Source organism: Miniopterus natalensis, chromosome 19 (assembly GCF_054644295.1).
Source record: "Miniopterus natalensis isolate mMinNat1 chromosome 19, mMinNat1.hap1, whole genome shotgun sequence".
Lineage (NCBI taxonomy): Eukaryota > Metazoa > Chordata > Mammalia > Chiroptera > Miniopteridae > Miniopterus > Miniopterus natalensis.
Window position 1 is genome coordinate 16504457 of NC_142099.1, and position 21712 is coordinate 16526168.

The window sequence follows — 21712 nt, forward strand, 5'->3', positions numbered from 1 at the left end:
TTTGTTTGGGGAAACATGAAGAGGTTCATTTTGGACATGTTGAACTTGAGATGTCCATTATACCTCCATTGTGAAATTATTGAGTAGACAGTTGGATCGATAAGTCTGGGGGAAAGGAGAGCAACTTGGATTAAAGACAAATATTTGAGGGTTGGCAACATACAGGTAGATAATGTAGTATTAACTGTGGCAAGGCTTATATGCCTTAGATGGCCAAGGTTCAAGTGACAAAGTTGCCATTGGGTTATGAAAAGTGAAGAGGCTGACCTTTGTCCAGACTCCAGTAGAGAAGAGAAGGCCGTTTGCTTCTGTGATGAGAGATGGGTTATGGTGAGCCTCATGGGCAGCACCAACTTGGTTTTCGTTGTTATTGTTATTGTTTTGCTTTTTATTTTGTTTATCTGTTTAGCAGCTTTGACTCTTTTTAAAAACTTGGAGAAATATTCGGCTGAGATTCAAGTGGCATACCTTAAAACAGTGGTTCTTTAACTGTAGTGTGCATAAGAATAACTATAGGTCAGAGCTGGTTAAAAACTTGATTCTTAGTCCTCCTTCCTGAAAATGTTTATTCAGTAGGCTGTGAATGGAGCATAGAAATCACCTTTTTTATTTCAAGCATCCTGGGTAAATGGTTCTTAAGTCTAACTTTTCTGAACAGTAATTTTTCTCTCCCTCTGTCTTTGTATTAAACTTTTATTTTATTGCTCCTGTGATGATGGTTCGGGGCTTTTTGTATTTCTGCATTTTATTAGAGGTCTTCCAGATCCCTTTTAGACCTAAAAGAGTGTCAGTGGATGTTAGAGTAGGACTTTTCTTGACTCAGTTTTAACTCAGGCATAATATGATAGTACCCAGATATAAAAGTGAGAGTAAGACAGTTGTCCCCCACCAATGTGCAGAATTACTAAAGGAATGAAGATAACCTCCCTCCCCACTGCTCTTAGGATACTTCAGCTGGACCAAGAACCTAAAAGGAATGTGGAGGAGGAGAAGATGTGATGACACATATAAAGAGAGAGCTGTGGCCCTGCTGTGAGTCCTCACCCACACCCTTTGCAGGGGAGATGGAAAGCAATGAAACTTTCTACCTTAAACTTGATAGGAGGACTTCACGGGAGATCCAAAAAGAGCTTTGTTTGAAGCCTATTTCTTGCAATTGGGAGATACAGAGAACTAATGCCTAACTCCCACCTGAGAAAGCTAAAGCCAACAGCAGTCTAGAGTCTGATGCCACCAGGAAATCTACTGGGAGGAGAGAGGCCACACTGAGGTGATCTCATGCTTTCTGAGTTTGTAGGGCCAAGGCATGTGTACAGATTTCCTGTGGATAGATGTGGGACTGACTCGCAGGAGAGTCATGACCAGTGGAGTGACCCTGCCAGAGTCACAGGTGACCCCAAAATAGAAATACATCCTTTCAAATCAAGAAAAGTGTACCAACCAGGGCATCATTTATAACTTCTGCTTAAAGCAAATCCTCAGACCCTTCACCCATAAGTCAATCAGGTTTTTGCTTCTCCTTCTGATAATAAATGTCCTCCCACCCCCACAAATGAAATTGCTTCTTTGAGATAGAACACACAAAGGCAGGAATTTCTTCTTCAAGATGCACAGATATACTTCCTCTAAGGAGTTAGTCTTCTCCATCAAATGCACAAGATCACATCACTTTTCAATTAACTGCTATCTTTAGAAGCAGAGACTTAACCTGCAGGGATTATAGCACACTCTATGTCAGCTTTGATGGGGCAAAATGGAAGGTAAATAACAATTACTGTGAGAAGGGTTGCTGACAGCTTTGATGATGAGGTGGGTGGGGTGGAGTTGAGATGTCTGACTAACCCATTAGAAATTGAGTTACAAGCAAAAGCTAATTGCATCCAGCTCTCACTTCTGCTTAACACTTGCCAAGCAGTGTTACATATATGCAAGGAATCCTCAGATGTGTCCTCCTGTTCTCTAGATTGCTAACTCTAATCTGATAACCCACAGAAAAGTCAGCCACAGTCCACTTACCAAGACACATTTTATTACAGGTTTAAAATGCAAGTAACTATTTGAAGAAGCAAAGAATTAGAATATGCACTGAAAACAAAGGCTTACGTTACAACCCCAGGGATATCTGAAGATCATCTGTTGGTAGCTATCTCTCCAGCTACAGCTGAGGAGACCTCTACTTGCCCTGAGAAATCACCACCCTGTGAGGCTTTGGCTGGGAATATAATTTCATTCTCTCCCTTGTCTGCCTTGATTGCCCCAGGAACGAGGCAGAAGCAAAGAGGAGTCATTAAGAAGGAGAGTTTTACAAATAGTGGTGTACTGGTGAAAACAAAACAAAACCCTGACTTATGGTGTTTGCCAATTCCCATGGTATAAATAGCCCCACCATGGCCAATTTCAAGGATGGAAGTATTTAATAACCAGATTGAAAAGCTTCCGAAAATTTAACAATCAGCTCTCACAAACTTCCAGTGCACACCACTGCCTATAACTTGACAAAGATCAACTCCACCAAGTTTTCATAAATAAAAGTGATATAACTTTATTTTCCTGAGAAGATACACAAATGCAAGAGGCACAAGGCATGCTGTTTAGAAAAACACTAAGAAACAACTTGGCCTCAGGTTTAGCCTATTCCCAGAGTAATTTTTGTTATACACAATACAAATATATTTAAATTAGCTTTATATGTGATAGTATTAATTAACATAATGCAGTTTTTTACAAATATCCATAAATATTTTAAATTCGGTTAACATGTAATCATATTATATAGCTTTCAACAAGAATCCACAGTAGCATATTAATTTAACAGAGTCCCAAACTTTAGCAGGCTGCCATTGAATTGAGTTTTTACACATTTGACCAAGACAGGCTCTTCAAAGTGAAGGGGATTTGGTTGGAGTAAGCCCTGAGCAGCACCCCTATGCACCCTGCTCCAGTCAGGGAAAGGTAAATAAGTTTGCTAAGAAAAAAAAAAAATCTGTTGTGACTTCCCTTCACCCACCCTGGGCTGAAAGGAAGTACACCTCCTGAAAATTGAAACTGCTAAACTTTATTGGCTTATAACGTGATGTTAGAAATACCAACTCTAAAGTTGAGACAGTGAGACAGTGGGAAGCCCATTGGCCCTGTTAATCACTAGTTCTGTGGGTTGAGACAAGTTACTGATGCTCCATCTGCCTTTAGGTTCTCATTGCGCCTCAAATACCTGCCCCATTAACTTTATAGAGTTGCCACGTGATATGAGAAAACATTTTGTAAACCGTAGAGAGCCAGCTAAATACATGAAATCATTCCATGTCCAGCACTGATAGTAACAGTTTCTGGGTGAAGTCTTGTGATTACTGATGCTTGCTCTATCTTTACCATTGACAATGTTAGACTCACACACAAATGAGTTCCCGTGAAGCCCTATGTGAAGGTTCAGAATGACCCCTTCAACGTACTGGCTTTACAAAGCACCCTGCATCCTGAGTATGATGAACGAAATGAAGGGAAATTCCCAAATAAAGTGCATTCCATTACATGCCACCTGTGTCCCTACCCCAATATATCTCTAGAGTATTCTCTATCCTCTAGTATCATCACATCTAAAGTGGGGTGTTGTTAGATATCTGTGGCCACCCTACCAGACTGACTACTTTTTATTAGGAGGGTCTCAGAAGATGGGAGTATGGGAAGAATAAAGTGAAACAGCCCAAGAATGGGAGAACAAGGCCAGGCTACTGTGCTGGATCCTTTTAGCATACCTCCCAGGAAAAGGACCTCATTTTTCCACCCCGGGATTCGAAAAGTAGACAGAGACTCTTTGAGAAGCTTCTGCTCTTTAGCCACCCATATTCGTTTTGCCATGGGTTAGTAGTGTCCTTGCCAAGCCAATGCCAGGGGTATCCAAATGTCCTTGGCCCTTTGTCTGAGTCTCTCAGATAAGCTTGAGAGATGAAAATCGCCTGTGGAGGAGTTCTGTTTGTTGCATTGATTTGTGTACCCAGACTTCAGGCATTGAGAATCTGCCTCCTCCAACCCACTCACCAGATCTCTGCATGTGCTGAAGAGGATGGGAGGCCGAATCGAGATGCTAGGAGATGAACTGGGGATTGGCCAACAATAAGATCCCCCAGTACGTATTATTCTTTAGAACCTGATGTTTGGCATTGAAGATCAAGTCTATTATATCTCCAGCGTGCAACTCGTAAGTCCCTCCTACATTTTGGATTATCGCGTTGTTTGTTAGAGCTTGTATGACGTCTTTGTTTTTACGCAGCCGCACCTCAAACGGAGCTTTTTCCTCGTAGGTTGTATTGGGAGCCACTTGGCCATAAATGGAATACAAGCCATCCCGAAGTATCTTCAGCTCCCAGTCAGCTATCTGGCTCACGCAAGGAAGCTCAGGAGATGACATTTGCCATTTTGATGGTGATGGTCCTATAACAAATTCACAAGGGAGGGGGGGAATGGAAAGCCATAGTTATTTAATTATTCCATGTCTTCCTGGTTATAGTTTTTTTTCCCTTATAGGTTGTTTCTTTACCTGGTCTACACTGGTCATCTCCAAGCACAATTTGATTATATTAAGTATCTATTTACTCCTTATTTTAGCGAAATTGCAAATCCTAAGTGTATCTCTGGCTTGGGGATCTCTAAGGAAATGGATTTGGAATAGAAAAAGGGGGTTAAGTTTTAGGTAGCATTGTATCTCTCGTGGCTATTTGTGGAAGGAAAGAAAGAAAGAAGGGAGGGAGAGAGGAATCACTGTGATAACCAGGGTTGGTGGTCCAGGAAACATGTTCATGCTTTTCTGTGGAAGTACTGTTTACTACGTGTCACTCATAAACCGATATAAAATAGTGCTCCCCCTTTACTCCCTTTACCCTGCTTTAGTTTTCTCCATAGAAGGTGTCACCATCATTGCATAAATTAAGTTGCCCATTTATTATCTATCTGTTCTTCAGTTCACTATAACATTTTTGAGGACAAGTACTTGTCTGTTTTGTTCATTGCTATATCTGCAGCACCTAGAGTTCCTGTACTTAGTATGTGCTCAATAACTGTTTCTCAGTTGAGTGATACATTTGTGCCTGAATTAGGCGCATTGTGTCCAAATTATGGCTCTTCTCATTAGGGTACATATCACTCAGGAATCCCTTGGGATATGATTAGCCAAACCCTCCATAAAAGCTACTAGTAAATTCGTGAGTTTAAAAATAGAAATTATTTGACTATTTAAGTATAAGTATCCCTAGCTTAATGCTGTCACAGGAGATGGGGAAAGGGTCAAGACTTAATCATTTATTTTCATAGGTATGTATGGAATTTACATATTTTCCTAATGTTAATTGTTTGTACACGAGATGTGATTTCAGAGACCCAGGAAGTGCTTTTACCACTAAAACTACTTATCTGGCCTGTTCTCTACTTCTCCATAATTTTTGTTATGGGGACAAAGCCTTTATCCCATAATTAGAAAGAACCCTTGATAAGAAAATACCCCGGAAGAAATAACACATTGACTTAGAGTCTTATTTATATGTAAATGACTGATATAAGCCTCTAAGCATAGATGCTGAAGGATCATGAAGGAAAGATCATTAGAACAAGAAGCGAAGTCTTGCCCTGTGCGGGCAATCCCAGAGCCTCTTGTTTGACATGTATTAGGCAACAGTGGGCAAGCAAGTCCCAGGAAGAAGCATCACCGGTTCTCTTATTTAATTCTGTGGTAGGGGTCACTTAAAGACCACCTTAGAACCACTTGAGGTCCTCAACTTTTACCACATCAAAAGGGAATTTCAAACATATGATTTCCATGCCATTCACCAGAAAAGCAAAAATAAATCACAAAGACAGAGACAAGTGAAAAGGGTTTCCCTAATTCTCACAAGCCCAGGAAGCCTGGCTGTTTGAGCTGTATAGGAAACAGGGGTTACATCTCTCTCTAGAAATGCTCTCTCTCAGCCGAAGATGTGGGTTTTGGCCTAAAACCTATGAACAACCCCAAATGTATTCATTTTCATTTTTGTATGTGTTCTAAGAAACAGTCTAAGGTTCAGTGTAGCTGTATACTTCAGTGTGTTTTCTAAGCAAATACCAGGTCACTATAAGGGAAAGTGACTCAGGAGCTAAGAGGAGAGGAGAAAGAAGCAGAGGAAGTGGCCACTCCCCCCAATTCTCATTCCCCTTCTATACATTTAGAAACAAAAATAGCACCCCACACAAACACTCTGTTGGACACCAGCCATATGTAAAATGTGAGAAGGACTTTGAGTTTGTCAGAGAGAAAAACTGCAGAAATCTGAACTGCATGTTTATTAAAAGTGGGTTACTGGATCTCAGATTCCCAGGCCTGTAAGAGTGATGTGTGTTCCTGCCGAGAGATAGGACCTTGATGTAAGCTTCATCAGGGCATGCGCTGGTCTATCTGGTTGACCTAGACAACTGATTGGCACTTGATAAGCAGTTATAAATAGTAGCTGAAGAATGAATAAAATAGAATAAAGGCTCCCTTGACATTATTGGAACTTGCCTTCTTGCATCAAATACAAATAGAAAAGTAAAAAGGAGGCATGCAAGACAGGTTACTCACCAAACTTAGCCACACAGGGCTCACTGACAGCCTGCAGGGGAAGATAAAGAGAAATCTGTCAGGATGATGGTAATGTCACTGCTTCCTTAATTGGTTTATTTAGAGCTTCCTATTCCAGAAGCAAACTTATTTTGCTAGCCATGTAAAAAGAAAATCCTCCTCCACTTTGCCTGGGCTTGCTCAGCTTCCCTTTACAGGTAGCTGCCTTCACCCTTTACCTCTCATTCCCTAGCTCCCCTTTTGAGCCTTCCTGGCGAAAGTTAAGATCTCTTCCCATCCACCTAACCTCTACCCACAGGACAACTATTTGATCTTGGACTCTAATCCTCTTGAGCTACAGAAATTTTCTGTAAACAATACACTCCAGTGCTTGCACAAGGTGATCCCGTGGCCTGTGAGAATAAAGTAATAGAATTTATGTTTATGTTTATTTTAAATAATAAAAAGTTAAACTATAGAAATACTTACAACTCAGGTTGATAAAGTCGCCCTTATTTAATATTCAGACAGTTAAGTGTCATATATAGTTCCTGAAAACCCCGAGGAGACTTCAGTTTCAGACTGTTGCAGCATACCACAACTTATATATTAAAGGCTTTAAATACTTGCAGTAAGATAAAAGTATAACAAAAAAATTATACTATGTGTACTTGAGGTTAGTGGCCATAAATTTAAATTAAGACTTTTCAACAAAATCTTTGTCCTTAGCTGTATTCAGCTGTGAAAGATTTAGAGAAGTTGGATTTAATCAGTGTTGACAATTTTCCAGGACTGAGGTTTCAACATTAGAATATAATGAAGAGAGAGAGAAACAGTGAGTTGGTTAATGCAAGATTAGGGTTATCATTGTAAACCATGGGATTGTACTATGTGAAGTTTATTGATTTCCTCGTGGCAAAGTGCTTAAGAGGCTTTTTGAACTTCAAGATGTTGCACATTTTTCTTTATAAGATTTCTCTGCTCTGCTACGAATAAGTTAAGGAAGGCAAGGGCGAGAGCGGTGAGGCTAGCTAAGAGATCCTTGTAGTCATCTATCTGGGCAAGAAAGCACGGTGCCTCCGACCAAGGTTCTAGCAGTGGACATGGTGATAAATGTTCGGAAATAGATCCAACAGGAGTCCTGACATGGATACGGGATGAGAAAATGAGAAGAGTCCAAGAAGGCTCCAAGATTTGGGGCATGAGTCACTGGAGAGTCAAGTAGGCAGTTGGATCTATGAGGATGGAAGTTAAGGAGTTCTGATGATATGAATTTGGAGTCTTAAGCTACTATGTGATGCGTTAAGACAGGAGACTGTACAAGATCAAGTCAGAAAGGAATCATAGAGAGTGCAATATTTGGAAACCAAGAGGAGAAAGTGTTTCAGGGAAGAGGAGTGATCAGCTGTATCAAATGCTGTTGGTGAATCAAGAAAGAAGATGACAGAGAATTGACTGGTGCACTTGGTAGTCATTGGGGTCCTTGACAAAAGTAGGCCCTGTGATGTGATGAGAACAGAAGCTTAATTGCAATGAATTTAAGAGTAGAGGAGAAAAAAAAGAAATTGGAGGAATTTTACTGTAAGGGAGAAGAGAAAAATTGAATGGATTCTGAATGGGTCTGAGAGGTCAAAGATGTTTGTTTGTTTGTTTCTGGTTTTGTTTGTTTGAATATGCGAGAAATGACAACATGGTTATCTGTTGCCATTTGATGGAACAGTTTCAGGAAAGTGGAGGGGGTAATATGAAACAGCTAGGAGACCATTGTTGGAGCTATGTCCTTGAGTAGGTAAGAGAAGACAGAATCTAGTTCACAGGTGGCCTAAAATAGGTGCATGAACAATTCATACATAGTGACAAGAGGAAAGCACAGTATACATGGACAAAATTGCAGGTGAGTGGTCAATACAATGGGAGCTCAGGAATTCTTTCCTGTCTCCTCTATTGTCTCACAGAACCTGGAGACAAGGATATCACATGAGAGAATGGGGGAAAGACATTGAATGTTTAAAGAGAAGTCGAAGGAATAAAATAGTTCAGTAGAGGAGACATAATGAACTGTAGAGACTGTAGGTTTTTACTGAGCAACAATGAAGTCCCACTTGAAGTTAGTGGCCATAAATTTAAATTAAGACCTTTCAACAAAATCTTTGTCCTTGGCTGTATTCAACTGTGAAGGACTCACAACAGCTGGACTTAATCAGTGTTGACAATTTTTCAGGATTCTGGTTTCAATATTAGAATATAACGAAGAGAGAGAGAGAAACAGTGAGTTGGTTAATGCAAAATTAGGGTTACCATTGTAAACCATGGAATTTAAGTTGTGTGAGGAAGGAAGGAAAGGCATGAATGGAATGAGGGCCAACTTTATTTAAAATTTTAAGAACATAAAAACTTTGCACCACTGAATGAGGGCTTAAAAATTTAGTGTCAGCCCTGGCAGGATGGCTCTGTTGGTTGGAGCATCATCCCATACACCAAAGGGTTGAGGGTTCAGTTCTCAGGCAGGGCACATACCTAGGTTGCTGGTTTGATCCCCGGTGCGGGGGCAGACAGGAGGTAACCAATCCATGTTTCTCTCTGACATTGATATTTCTCTCTCTCTCAAAATCAATAAAAACATATCCTTGAGTAAGGATTTGTTTTAAAAAATTCAGTGTCATAACATGGTAAGCACACTCAAGGATGCATTTTTCCATTCTGACCTACATTTCTTTGTGAGGTCATTTTTTTAGCTATGGTAGTCAAAACCGTGAGTCACAATACACAACTTAGAATATAACCTTCAAATTATTGTATCACAAAGTGTTAAGCTAAGATAAGAAAATAAAAGTAACATACTAAACAAATTACTAAAATATTAGTTCAGTTATTTTAGAAGTGTTCGTTATAAACATATTCTATAAAATATATTTTGGTCAAAGCAAAATGGTTTTGTGCTGTGCATAAACTACATTAAGCATATCACCTGGTGCACCCTTATACATTTCTATTTTGTGTATTTTTTAAATATGCATAGTATTGGTACTTGTATATAATGTATAGTAGCTACTTTAGCATATATTTTGAGAGTGACATAAAAATTAAAGGCATTTTTATTTCAATAGGGGGTGCAATCAAAATGTTTGAAAGCCCGTATTTTAGGATAAGTCACTAGGCCTCTCTGATTGTTTTTGCTTCTGCAGTTATTTCATCTTCGTCGTAGGGTTTCTTAGAAGAGATGTTGAAATTCCATTTCGTTTAACTCATGATAAGCATGTGAGAGGGAGTCCCTTTGCTTCATTTCCTCATTTATAAAATGAGAAATATAGCACCTAGCTCATTGAACTTGGCCATGATTTAAGTGAGGTTATGCTAGTGAAGGGCTTTGCCCATATAGTCTCATTAAATATTAACTATATTGATAATGATGCTGATTTTAATGAAGAATTGAATAAAACTTTAAGCATCTATATTCCCAACATCATACTTACATTATAAGCAGGAGAAACAAAAGTGATTTATGGTCCTTGATTCTTAAGAAGTTTATAATCTTTCTAGAAAGACAAGATTGCACACGTGGAGCAATTGGGTAACAATCTAAATATAGAAGGATGCCAACGTATGAGCCACAGATAGTATCTGTGCTCTGCACTTTCATGTTTAAAGATTGTGGAGAAACTTAAGGTAGCAGACTAATTGCCAGAGACAGAAATCCTGGATACTGTCTTGTGGGCTGCTGTAATGTTTATATAAACTCCAGAAACCACCACTGTGACATTCTCTAATTACTGCCACCAATGAAAATCTGTCCAATCAGAAAAATCATCTATTTGACAGTGATGGATAGTCTTTGGTGAATGAAGTGAATTAGATAAGCAAGGAATATGCAAATTGTTGAAGTCTTTTGAAATTTATCTTCATTGTACTGTCAATAATAATGGTTGCAAATATTAATTACTACAATCAACTGAGAGGCTACTTATGGGTCAGGCACTGAACTGTCTCATTAATCTTTACCGCAATGCCCATCTGCAGATGTGGAATGCATGGGAGAGATTAACTAATTAGCCCAAGGTCATGCAGCTGATAAGAGGCCAGGCTGAGATCCAAATAGCCTGTCTGACTTATTGATCTCACCCCTACCATTCCGTGAGGCAGTTTCTATTTATAATTCTGGTAATATCTGGAAGAAGCAAATATCCACTCCTAAAGAAGCAGAAGGGGCTTTCAGCTTGGTTGAACTTGGTTAATTTTTGCTGAAGAGTATCAGTTGCTCTTCTAACCCCATTTGATTTAAACCAAGGTTCACATAGTTGGGTTCAAACGGCCAAAGCTTAATAATTCTCTAAACCAGCCCTTATCAGATCACCCTTTGGAAACAGAGTCCACCCTACTTTTAAGTAGAAGCATAACTTCCCCCTTCAGAAGTATCTTTCACTTTATTGAGGCAGGGGACCCTCCTGAGCATTTGGTTTCTTAGGAACAACTTCTGTGACATTATATTCACTGAAGAGTGGGCCAAATTGCTTGAGCTTATCACCAATCCTTTTCAATTGACTGTCTCTTGAAAGAAGGATGGGTAAAAGAAAATAATGTTCTCCCAAAGCAATTTCTGTTGGTATAGAAGGAGCCAATCTTCCTGTCTAAAGCTGGGTGGGTTAGTGCCTAGAGAAGCTGGAAAGTGGGATGTTGTATATAAAAACAAGAGTGCAGATTAAAATAATCTAAACCCCAAGGTTCATGGGTCTTGTGAGACGGTGGAAGCAGCCCCGTCATAATGACTCATCTGCCAGCTACTCAGGCCTCTTTTCCGAGTATACTTATTTGTGGTCAAAAAGGAAGGGGTGGTGCAGTCAATAAAAAGTGGGACACAAGAGCTGGAGTTGGCCGCCAGGGCCTTGGCTTTCCCCATAGGAAACACAGTCCATGGCATCCTTTCAGAACAACTTTCTGAAAACCTGTTAACCATCTCCAAATTTGGAACAAACTCTGGACTATTTCTCTAAGGGAAGAACCTTTCATTGGGAAGCTGTCTGGTGCCTGGGAGAGAGAGTCCAGAATCAGAGCTCTAGCATATGAGACTGGTCAGGTTCAGTTCTGCTAAGAGGTGTCCCCCATGCCCCTGGAATTACTAGGCCTGCTCTGTCCCTTTGCAAGACCCTGCATATACCTTTGAGAAAGGCATTTTCCTCCTCTTCTATGCTTTGGGTCCTTATTCATGTGCAGAAACAGATGACACATAACATCCTATTTCTTCAAGGTTATCTGGCTAATGAGACTTGCTTTTTAGTGGTTTTGGGAAGGAAAAAGCACTTCCAGATTTAAGCAATTGCTACTCACATCGTTCCCCTTCTTCAGAAATCTAAACACTCAGAACTCCTGACAGTTCTTTTCTTTTTGCCCAAAGCTTCACTACTCCAGAAAATTCAGACTTCTGTTTGATAACTTTCCCAAGAGAGTGGAGATGTGGTTAGAAATGCCTCTGTATACTTGTGTATACTTCTGCAATACAAATTAATGGGCTACTGTGTACACATTTGGGGAAAACTACACTTGCCCCAACTAAATAACAGAAACTACAGTGTATTACTTGCTCCTACATTCTTTCTCCATTGCTTTCAAATATCTGTTTTGGGAGGGTTCCATTCTTTTAATTCATCTTTATTATTGAAAGTATTACAGATGTTCCCTTTTTTGCCCCCATTGATCCCTTCAATCCCCACCCCATCCCCAGGCCTTCACCACGCTGTTGTCTCCATTGCCTTCAAATATCTTAAGTGGTAGAACTGTATCTTTGAAATCTTAACTGGCTAATTCCCTTGGAAAAATGTTTCTGAAGTCCCTGAGCTCAGTCTTTCCAGAAATGGACATGTGTCACCTTAGTCTCCCCAAGGCTCAGGACCTTCAAACATCCCCCAAAATGGGCTAAATCTTAAATGACACAACGCATTTTTAAATTTCTTTTTGGTCAGTTCTATGCAGTCGACAGTCAGAAAAACTTCTAATAAGAACCCAAAGAATCTCCATTCCCTTCTGTAGACCCACAGCTTGGACTGGAGCTCAGTGGGAAATTCCTGATAAGCATCAGGGGCTTCCCAAATAGGAATGTGCTTCACCCTTCCTCCATGAAGCCTTTCTTGATCACCCAAACCCAAAGTCATTGCTGCCCTTGAACTTCTAAAGCAGTTTTACATTCTATACCACCCTTCAATGACTTATAAATCACTGTATTTTATAGCCAGAAGGGACATTATGATAAATAAATCCATTCTCCTACCACCATTTTTCAGATGAAGAAACTGAGAACCAGAAAGATGGAATGTCTCTCTCAAATTCGTACAGCCAGTCATTGGGAGACCTAGAACCAGAATCCAGACCTTCTTACTCCTAGTTCAGCTCCAGTTCCATCCTCGAAGATACACTAACCACCTGTCACTTACCTTATTCTGTATTCCATCATCTTTTCATCTCTTCCCTCAATTATACTATAGCTTGCACCCTTGAGAGCAAGCATCATGTTTTACACTTTTTCATTCCACCAAGAGGATATATTTAGCAAAGTTCCAAAAAGGGAAAAAACACTCCACAGGCATCTGTGAAATGACTGATTTAATTAAGCGATTTACTCCATCTAACTCAGTTCTGCAGCTAACATTTAACATTTCCTGATACCTTTCATTTCAAAACACTTAGATAAGCCTCCAAAGCCATATGCTATGACAAAGCTGAAATTATATTTATATTATCTCTACTCCCATGTCCCTTTCAGCTAGCTCTAACAATACTGAGTGACAGTAACAATAACCAGACTTACAAAAGACAAAAGGATTATAACCAATAGCAACCTAGGGTACTGTTGTCTCCTTACCTTGAGTGGGAAAAGAGTGAAGGCTACTGTGCTGAAGGAACAGACCAGCAGCACAAGAACTAATGCTGAGAAGATCCATGGCTTCCAGCATTGCCTCTGTGCTCCTGGAGGGCTTGCATGGTGAAAAGGCATGTTCTCCATGTGTCTCAAACTCATTCTGTGCAGAAATGAGAGCCGTAGAAGCAGAAATTCACAAGTGATGGGTAAGTGATGCAACTACTTGATTTTGTCGTATGGTAATTAGTAGTGGGTGTAAGAGGCGGGGTTTCCCTTCTGATTCTGTCTGTTGGAAAACGATACTTCTAGGCTAAGTGCTGAGTCTCATTTGGTACCAGGCCAATGCATTCACTCAACGGAATGGAAGGCTTTATAGACGCCAACACAAATAAAGAGAAGGAAAAAAAACCAACACGAGGGAAGTTCAGAAAGAAATTCTTTCCCGAAGCAAGAGGAAGTACAGTGCTGTGCAGCATTAAAAATTACTTCCAGATAAGAAAACTACTTTTTGTAAGAAGAAATAAATTCCATGATTATCCCTTTCGTACTTCAAATATTATAATATTGTGAGGAAGTGGGGTGAGGAGCTAGGAAGGCTAGGATGCATGGTTTGGAAAAAATAGGTTCATTTCTAGGATATAAAATATGTTCCTTCTGAGATAGTCTCTAGCAAACACCAAGGTTATACTAGAATTTGATGTGAAATATACATAACTACAACAAGCTCATTTCTCTCATACCTCACTGTTTTAAAACCCTGATCACTGAATGCTGGCATCAAATATAAATAAAATTGTCATACAAAGGGTCTTTTCTCACACCCTGCTCTCTGGTCTGAACTTGCACTCTGTACCAAAAATAACTTGGATTTTCTCCCTAGCACCCAAAATGCTGATTTACTACAAAATTGAGAAAAGTCCCCTGGCTCTCTGTAGCTCAGTCTTACCATCTCATCTGTTAATTGGGATTCCTACCTTTTTAACAGAAATCTAGAATCATATGATAGAAAGAACACGGACTTTGAATTCAGACTTAAGAGGGAGCCTGGAGCCGCCCAGCCCTTACTCTTGCCTGAGCCCTTACCCACTCAGTGGCCTTTAGCTTAGCACATGACTTCTTAGTTCCCTTAATTGTAAAACAGAGAACATTACCACTTCATAAAGCTTTTTGGATAATGAAGTAAATGTCCAAGTCTTGGCTCAGAAGAGGTGTTCCATGAGTATTTATCTCTTCTCCACCTTTCTTAGAGATGTTGTGAAGACTGAATCAATGATAAAACCCCAGAAAAGAATGGTTACTTTTTTTATTTACCCCAGCGTGTAATTCAGCTAAAGTTTATTTACATAAATGGTGGTAAGATGAAAGCCTTTTGAAGACAGTTTTGTTAATCTAACGGAAAATTAAAGATTTTAAAAATTAGAACAAAATGTGATCTAACATCCTCATTTATGAAGCAACAAGATGAGGATAGCCGAGCGAGTGGTCTGGCGCACCACTGATGGCTGGGTAACAGTGGAAAGAATACTGTTTTGTAACCCAGCCCCCTTCCCTTAGAACTGCACCATTTGCAGCAATATTTCTCACTGAGCTGTCACATTTTAATTGGGCCTTATTGTACCTTGATCACTAAACTGTCTCTGAGGAAAAGACCCCCAGAATCACACAGAAATGGTGCTTCAATACAAGCACATGTCTGTGGCTCTGTATCAGGTGTGGTGATGCAGAGCGAGAAAGAGATAACCTGACTCCAGAAGGAGGGTGATGTGCTGCACCTGCAGCTTCTGTACTTGTGTCACATCTGAAACGCAGATGCACAGGACCCACACCAAAAACAGGAAAGCTGCACCTTTTCCTCTCTGCTTCTCTGGCTGCTTCCTTTTCTGGCTGCTCTCCAAGTTTTAGATGGAACTCCCTCTGCTTAGTCACTTCAGTAAACATTTATTCTAATGAGGAGCTGTTCCAAATAAAATCCAGCTCCTCCCCCTGCCCTTAACCAAGGTAAGGCTCTGGTATGTCCTGATTATTTTAACCTTACAAAAGTCTCTAAAGAAAGATGACAGGCTTATCTCAAGAATACATTCCAGGGCCTCTTTTTATGAAACAGGGTTCAGAAATGAAGAAACTTCAGGTTAGGACAAGTGACAGTAGGGGAGACTTTCTGATATTCGGGATTAATGAGTCACCCTTGGCATCTCTCTGGTGTAAGCTTTCAGAATGGACACCTCAGGATGTGAAAGGTGGTATATGAGCACCAGACCCAAGCTTCTGTATTTATGGCCTGTCTCCAGTTCACATACTTGGCGTGAGGGTTTTTTTCAGGTAAGTCCTCAACAGAGGACTCAGGCTAGGGAGTCAGGAGTCTACCGCCCCACACAGCCTTTCTCAAAGATTAGTGGTAAGGCAGGTAGATAACACAAGAAGGCAAATCCATGTGGAACATTTACTATTGGCCCATGACTGTGCTAAAAGCTTTGGGGGATATAAAATAAGTCACTGCTGTCAAACAATTTGCCACCTAAGGAGATTAAAACCTTACACACAAGGAGATGGATACCCGGTGAGGAGTAGAGGACAGATCCTCAAAGAACAGAAAGATCTAGATCAGCTAGAAGAGCTAAGGAGAAAAGTTGGAAATGGATTGTTTGAGAGGAGGAAGGAGGGAATTATTTCTTGAGGGAGTGGGAAAACTTGAGGAACAAGTATTCAGAGGCATAAACTTCTGTAAATGTTAGAAATTTAAGAAAGAACTCAGTAAGAACAATGACGAAACACCAAACTTTTGAATAATTTGGTAGTTTTCATTTAGGAACTTCAGAAAAACAAGCAAAAATATATTCATTTTGAAACAGATAGATTTGTCTTTGGTTTAAAGATACATAGATAGATGATTGATTAATAGATAGATTGATGGTAGATAATAGAAAATAGGCAGACATGATACATAAGTAAGATTTTAAACTTGGAATATTATGAAGGCAACAACCTATCTGTTAAGATTTATAAACTCCCACTCTATAAAGAGTATTGTATACAGCTCATTATAATATAGATATATGTACATCTATGCATATCTATTCACGTATTTGCATGTTATGTGTGCAATAAATTCTAACCAATATGCCAAGATTTCTCACATTAATCTCCAGATCACTTTCTCCAAGGAACTAATAAAACCCTATTCAGGGGGGTCTAGGAAATAGTTTGAATTTCTTCCGTGACATGGGACCCTCTTCTTTGCCCCAAATTGTCTTGCTATGTGCTGTCTGTTTTTGCCTGTCTACTCTCTTGCCGCCCTTACCAGAGTCTTTGTTGTTAGTCTGTCTTACCAGCTCAAGTACAGCCTTCAGGTAACAGATCTAGTGGCCACTTTCCATGGAGGCCTTCCTGTGTTGTCTGCCTGCCTTACCACTAATCTTTGAGAAAGACTGTGTGGGGTGGTAGACTCCTGAATCTCTAGCCTGAGTCCTCTCTGTGAGCAGCTTGTTGTTGTTTTGGGGAATTGGAGGGCATCAGTGTGTCCTTTCTAGCCAAACCAGCATGTGTCTGTATCCTAGCCATGGGAGGAGCATCTTGAACACCTTTTGATGGGAAGAATTGCTTTCTGCTTGGAATCCGAACTGAAAATAGATTTTCCATTGTGCAGTATGTTGACACTTTCTATTTAAAACCTCAGATGTCACCTTAGAGCCCTAGTGAATGAGCATTGCTGTTAGATCATATCTTGCCCAATATCACATATATCCCCAGAGAACTATGTATTTCACCTGTGTATTTCAACCTAATAGAGATAAAAGGGTATTAATATTCTTGAGATTAAGCATTTCCAAATCTCCTGGATTTCCTTGGGCAGCCCTGGCAAAGAGGTCTGGGGGAGATCTTTCACCTTAACTTTTCTAGCTCTCTTTATTTGACAAACTTCGACACCAGTATAGAACAGTTAGCACTTTCGCTGCCTTCAATACCCAACTGACAAATGCTCATGTGGGAATCGATGAGACACTTTCTCTTCTGGTTTTCCATTTTTAGTACTGATTTTACAGCATTCAATTTAGATAGTCTAGTCATGGCTAGATGTGTCAGTTTTGGCAATGGGAATCTGAACAAGTAGAGAAAGGTTTTGGCTTTTCTGTATGCAATAATTATAAAATACAGCAAATGGACATGTTATTTCTCTTGTTCATTTAGTGAATTATTGAATGCCTTCTGTGTACCCAGCACAGTGTTAGGAGCTTGAATACTGATAGACAAGGGTCAGTCCCTATCTTCAGATTTGGTATTGCTTTCTTGTTTGGTTTGGTTTGGTTATTACAGGTAGCTTGGGAAAGAGACATATATACAAGGCAATACAGGGAGAAGTGTGGTAACGGGATGAGAACCGAATACCTGCCCGCCCTCAGAATAAGGGGAAGCTTTAGACAGGAGGAATACAGGCCGAGATGTGGGCCTAAAGAGAGGCTATCCAGATGACAAACACCTCATAACACCCAGTTCCCCTAAACTAATGAATTACTACTCCGAAACTCATCACCATGCAATGTGTGTTATATGTTGATAATTTGCTGAACAGCATGACACAGCAGTGTGTATGTACATGTGCGTGTGTGTGTGTGTGTGTGTGTGTGTGTGTAGTTTCACGCACTTTACTTGGCAGTGGTGAAATCAGGAGGAGTAAGACAGGGTTCTCTGATCTTAAGGAATCCATTCCCTAGAAATGGCCAATTCTTTTACATTCGATCTTTCCAAACTTGTATTGAAAATGTTTCAATTTCAAAATAAGTTTCACTTATCTTTTTTGTACGATTTTATGTAACTTCCCCAGAGTTACCAGTTAATTCAATCCAGCTGAGAATTGGCAGAGTACCTAGAGTTGTTCAGGCTGAGGTACTTCTCTATCCAGTTTGGTGACTTTTTCTGTGAATGCAGTAGGTAGGATATTCCCCTATAAAGAGGAGATCTCTGGCAAGTATGCCAACGGAAAAAACACTGAATCACAGACAACAGCGTGGAATGCTGCTAGATGAATGGTGCCAATGAAGGGAGTAGGCAGTTTCCATTTGCTAAATAAAGAAACAACCCTATGGAGTTAACTACTATGCATATTATGCTAAGATAAGGCCTAAATACTTCAACTTTTTCATCACCCAACAAGCCTAAAGGAAATCTCTTTGGCTGAAAGTAAAGGTATTTTCCTCCTTACATGCCCACAGTCTCTTACATCCTCTCTTGGTCCTTCATCCTATAATTTACTAGGGCATGTCATTAATTGTAACACTGCTGAGTGCTGATTCCAAATGGAAACCATAAAAAAAGGAGACAAAAAATTATAGAGTAGCCTGGCCGGCATGGCTCCGTGGTTGAGCATTGACCTGTGGTCCAGGAGATCTCAGTTCGATTCCCGGGCAGGGCACATCCTGGGTTTTGGGCTTGATCCTGGGTAGGGGTCCTGCAGGAGGCAGCAATCGATGACTCTCCTATCCTTGCTGTTTCTAGCTCTCTCTCTCCCTTTCCCTTCCTCTCTCTGAAATCCATAAAGACATATAGGCCTGGGGCAGAGTAGAAGAGGTCAATGGGGGAAAAGGGGGGTATCTGTAATACTTTCAACAATAAAGATAAATTTTTTGAAAATTTTTAAAAAGTATAGAGTATAAACTAGGAAAGAAATAAGCATTAAAAATTTACTCTTTTCCAGGCACTGTGTTTAAAGTTTAAACTTTCACATGCATTATGAGGGTTATGTACTCTTCACAATGTTACAGAGTAGCCCTATTAGTCCCTTAAGAGAGAAACCACTTAAGACTCTCCATGAACCACTACTGTTTCTCTAAGTAATTAAATACTTACTTAGAAAGTATTGCAGTGCTAGTGCTTGTCCAAGTTGGTGACATAGGAGGCTCCTGAACTCACCTCCTCCCATAGACACATTAAATGTACAGCTACACACAAAGCAGTTCCCCCTGAAAGATAGCAGAAACTGGCTGAGCCACTTCTACTCATTGGGTGCACAAGAAAAACTCACGGAACCTGGCAGGAAGGGATGAAGGAAGCACAGGACAGCCAGAAAAGACAGCAAGTGTCCAGAGTAAGTCCATACTTAAAACTAATTTTGCTCTGGCTGGCTTGGCTCCGTGGTTAGTGGGCCAGCCCGCGGACTGAAGGGTCCTGGGTTTAATTCCGGCCACAGGCATGTACCTCGGTTGCAGGCTTGTCCCCGCCCCTGGTCAGGGTGCGTGCAGGAGGCGACCAGTCGATGTGTCTCACATCAGTGTTTCTCTCTCCCCCTTCCACCCTCTCTGAAAAGCAATGAAAAAAATATTCTCAGGTGAGGATTAAAAAAAAACAAAACCTAATTTCTTTAAATGTAAAAAAGATTTAACCTTGGAACATAACATCCATTGTACGTTCTTGGCTGTGAGTGTCTCTTTGGTAATCTCTGCATTACCATCCAGGGGTGAGGCATTTGAAGGATAAGAAGATTAATATATTTTCCTATATACAAATTTAGAATCATACTGTTCATACCATTACAAAATTTGCTTTTTATACTTATACAAGCATTCCTGGCATTGTCTTTAAATAATCCACAAAATAATATTTAATGAATGCACAGTATCCGTACAAAATAGACATAGCTTATTGTTGGAAATTTTTTCAAATATTGAGGAATATAAAGAGTAAGATATGATAAAGTGCTTTCACATGGATGTTGGATGTTTCTTCCTCACTTTGGTGCTAAACGGTGTAAAAAAATACCGCAGAAGGTGTTCAGGCCCTATTCACTAGAAACATTATTAGGGATGGTAGCCTATGTCCTCAAGCTTAGTGCCTGGCCTCAAAACTGGACATAGTGGTTATTCAAGTGTGAGATGAGGTTCGTTTGGAATAGATGTCTAAGCTCGAACTAGTATTCCTTCTGATACACTACGAGTCTCTCCAGCTAAGGGACAGACTAAAGGTTAGGTGAGAGGCCAGTGCTCTTCCTGCTGCTGAAAGAGCCTCGCCACGGCAAGTCACGGCTCTTCTGTGCGCTCACCATGCTGCGTTTCCTGTTTCCAGCTCAGAGGAAGTTCTTACCCCAAAACAGACTAATAAGGGTCCTGGCTTATGGCAGGAATCTGCCTTCTAGAAGTAACAGCATCAGAGAGTCCAGTATTAAGCAAAAAGCACTCTTTAGTTCTTCCTCTTCTTAATTTTGTGCTGACCAACTCTTGCTGTCCTCTAAATTCCAGCTGGGAACTACATCCTAGACAGTCAGGAACCATCTCCCGACCTTTTTCCTTAGTTAAATGCCGCTTCCATTTGCTCCCAAACCTCACCATATTTATCCATATTATAGCACTTACCATCCCATAGTAGACTCATCTGCTTACTTATACATCTTTTCCATTGGAGTGTAAGCCTCTAGAGGGGATGTTTTTATCTCTTTACACCCAAAACATACCTAAGGCCTGGTTCGTAGATGATGGGTAGTGGATGGATGGGTGGATGGATGGATGGATGGATGGATAGCTTTACTAACAGTAGACCATCACTGAGTAGCACCCAGACCAGATTCAGCTCCTAAAGCTTGAGTTTATAAGTTTTATGTTTATGGGCCATTCTACACCCACTAATCAGAATCAGCTAACACTCAGGCTATTGTATATTGAATTTTTCACTTCACATTTATCTTTGTGGTTTTCCCTCCTGAGCATACTAGCACTGAAAACATCATCTTTTACTGTACAGCTAAGACCTGCTGGTCTTAGGGCTGGCTCTAAAGCTCCTGCCGCTCTCCTGTGAGATTCTGGCTGCTGATAGCTTTCAGGTTACATCAGGGAAAGGAAGCGGACCAGTGTTTGTGCTCATCATGTTGCCTAAAACCTGTCATATAAACAGCATGACTCACGTTCGTCTTGTCCAAACTGGAGGCCCAGTTGCACCCTGTCCTTGAATTGTAATTCCCAGGAGGTTAACTAGACACCCTGTAGGCAAGGAGAGATTACTCTGTAAGTATTTTTCCTAATGTGTATCAAACCATGCTGCAGTGTGAACCCTGCACAAAACCACGTTCCTAATAAAGAAGTAAATTTGGTGAATATTAACAAGAGAGAAGATAGTGATCAGCTCATCTAGAATGGACTAAGAGGTTGGCATGTTTCTCAAGCAATTCAAGTTTGTTGACATCTTGTAATAGAAGTATTGCTCACTACTTCCTTTCACTAGACTTGGTATATTGTACGTGCCTTCATAATGCTATTTCTGTGTCTGTATAAAATTACCAGCCTCTGACGGGCTGAAACCTGTGTTTATCTTTGTATCCACAG

At 40.3% G+C, this 21712-nt stretch overlaps 1 protein-coding gene across 3 annotated transcripts; it reads right to left on the bottom strand.

The window, feature by feature from the left end:
- Positions 1 to 4081: 4081 nt before the first annotated feature.
- TNFSF18 (TNF superfamily member 18) lies at positions 4082 to 18460 on the bottom strand. 3 transcript variants are annotated; one of them, XM_087827890.1, is made up of 5 exons: positions 18394 to 18460; positions 15256 to 15261; positions 13413 to 13569; positions 6584 to 6614; positions 4082 to 4428 (listed from the first exon to the last, which is right to left on the bottom strand). In XM_087827890.1, the coding sequence occupies exons 3-5, from the start codon at positions 13566 to 13568 to the stop codon at positions 4082 to 4084; spliced, it is 534 nt and encodes a 177-aa protein (XP_087684016.1). In that variant the 5' UTR covers position 13569; positions 15256 to 15261; positions 18394 to 18460. The 3 variants fall into 3 exon arrangements, with proteins under 3 accessions (XP_087684016.1, XP_016076886.1, XP_016076885.1); XM_016221400.2 differs by lacking the exons at positions 15256 to 15261; positions 18394 to 18460 and adding an exon at positions 17223 to 17247 and having other exon boundaries at positions 13413 to 13594; XM_016221399.1 differs by lacking the exons at positions 15256 to 15261; positions 18394 to 18460 and having other exon boundaries at positions 6584 to 6638; positions 13437 to 13568.
- Positions 18461 to 21712: the final 3252 nt, after the last annotated feature.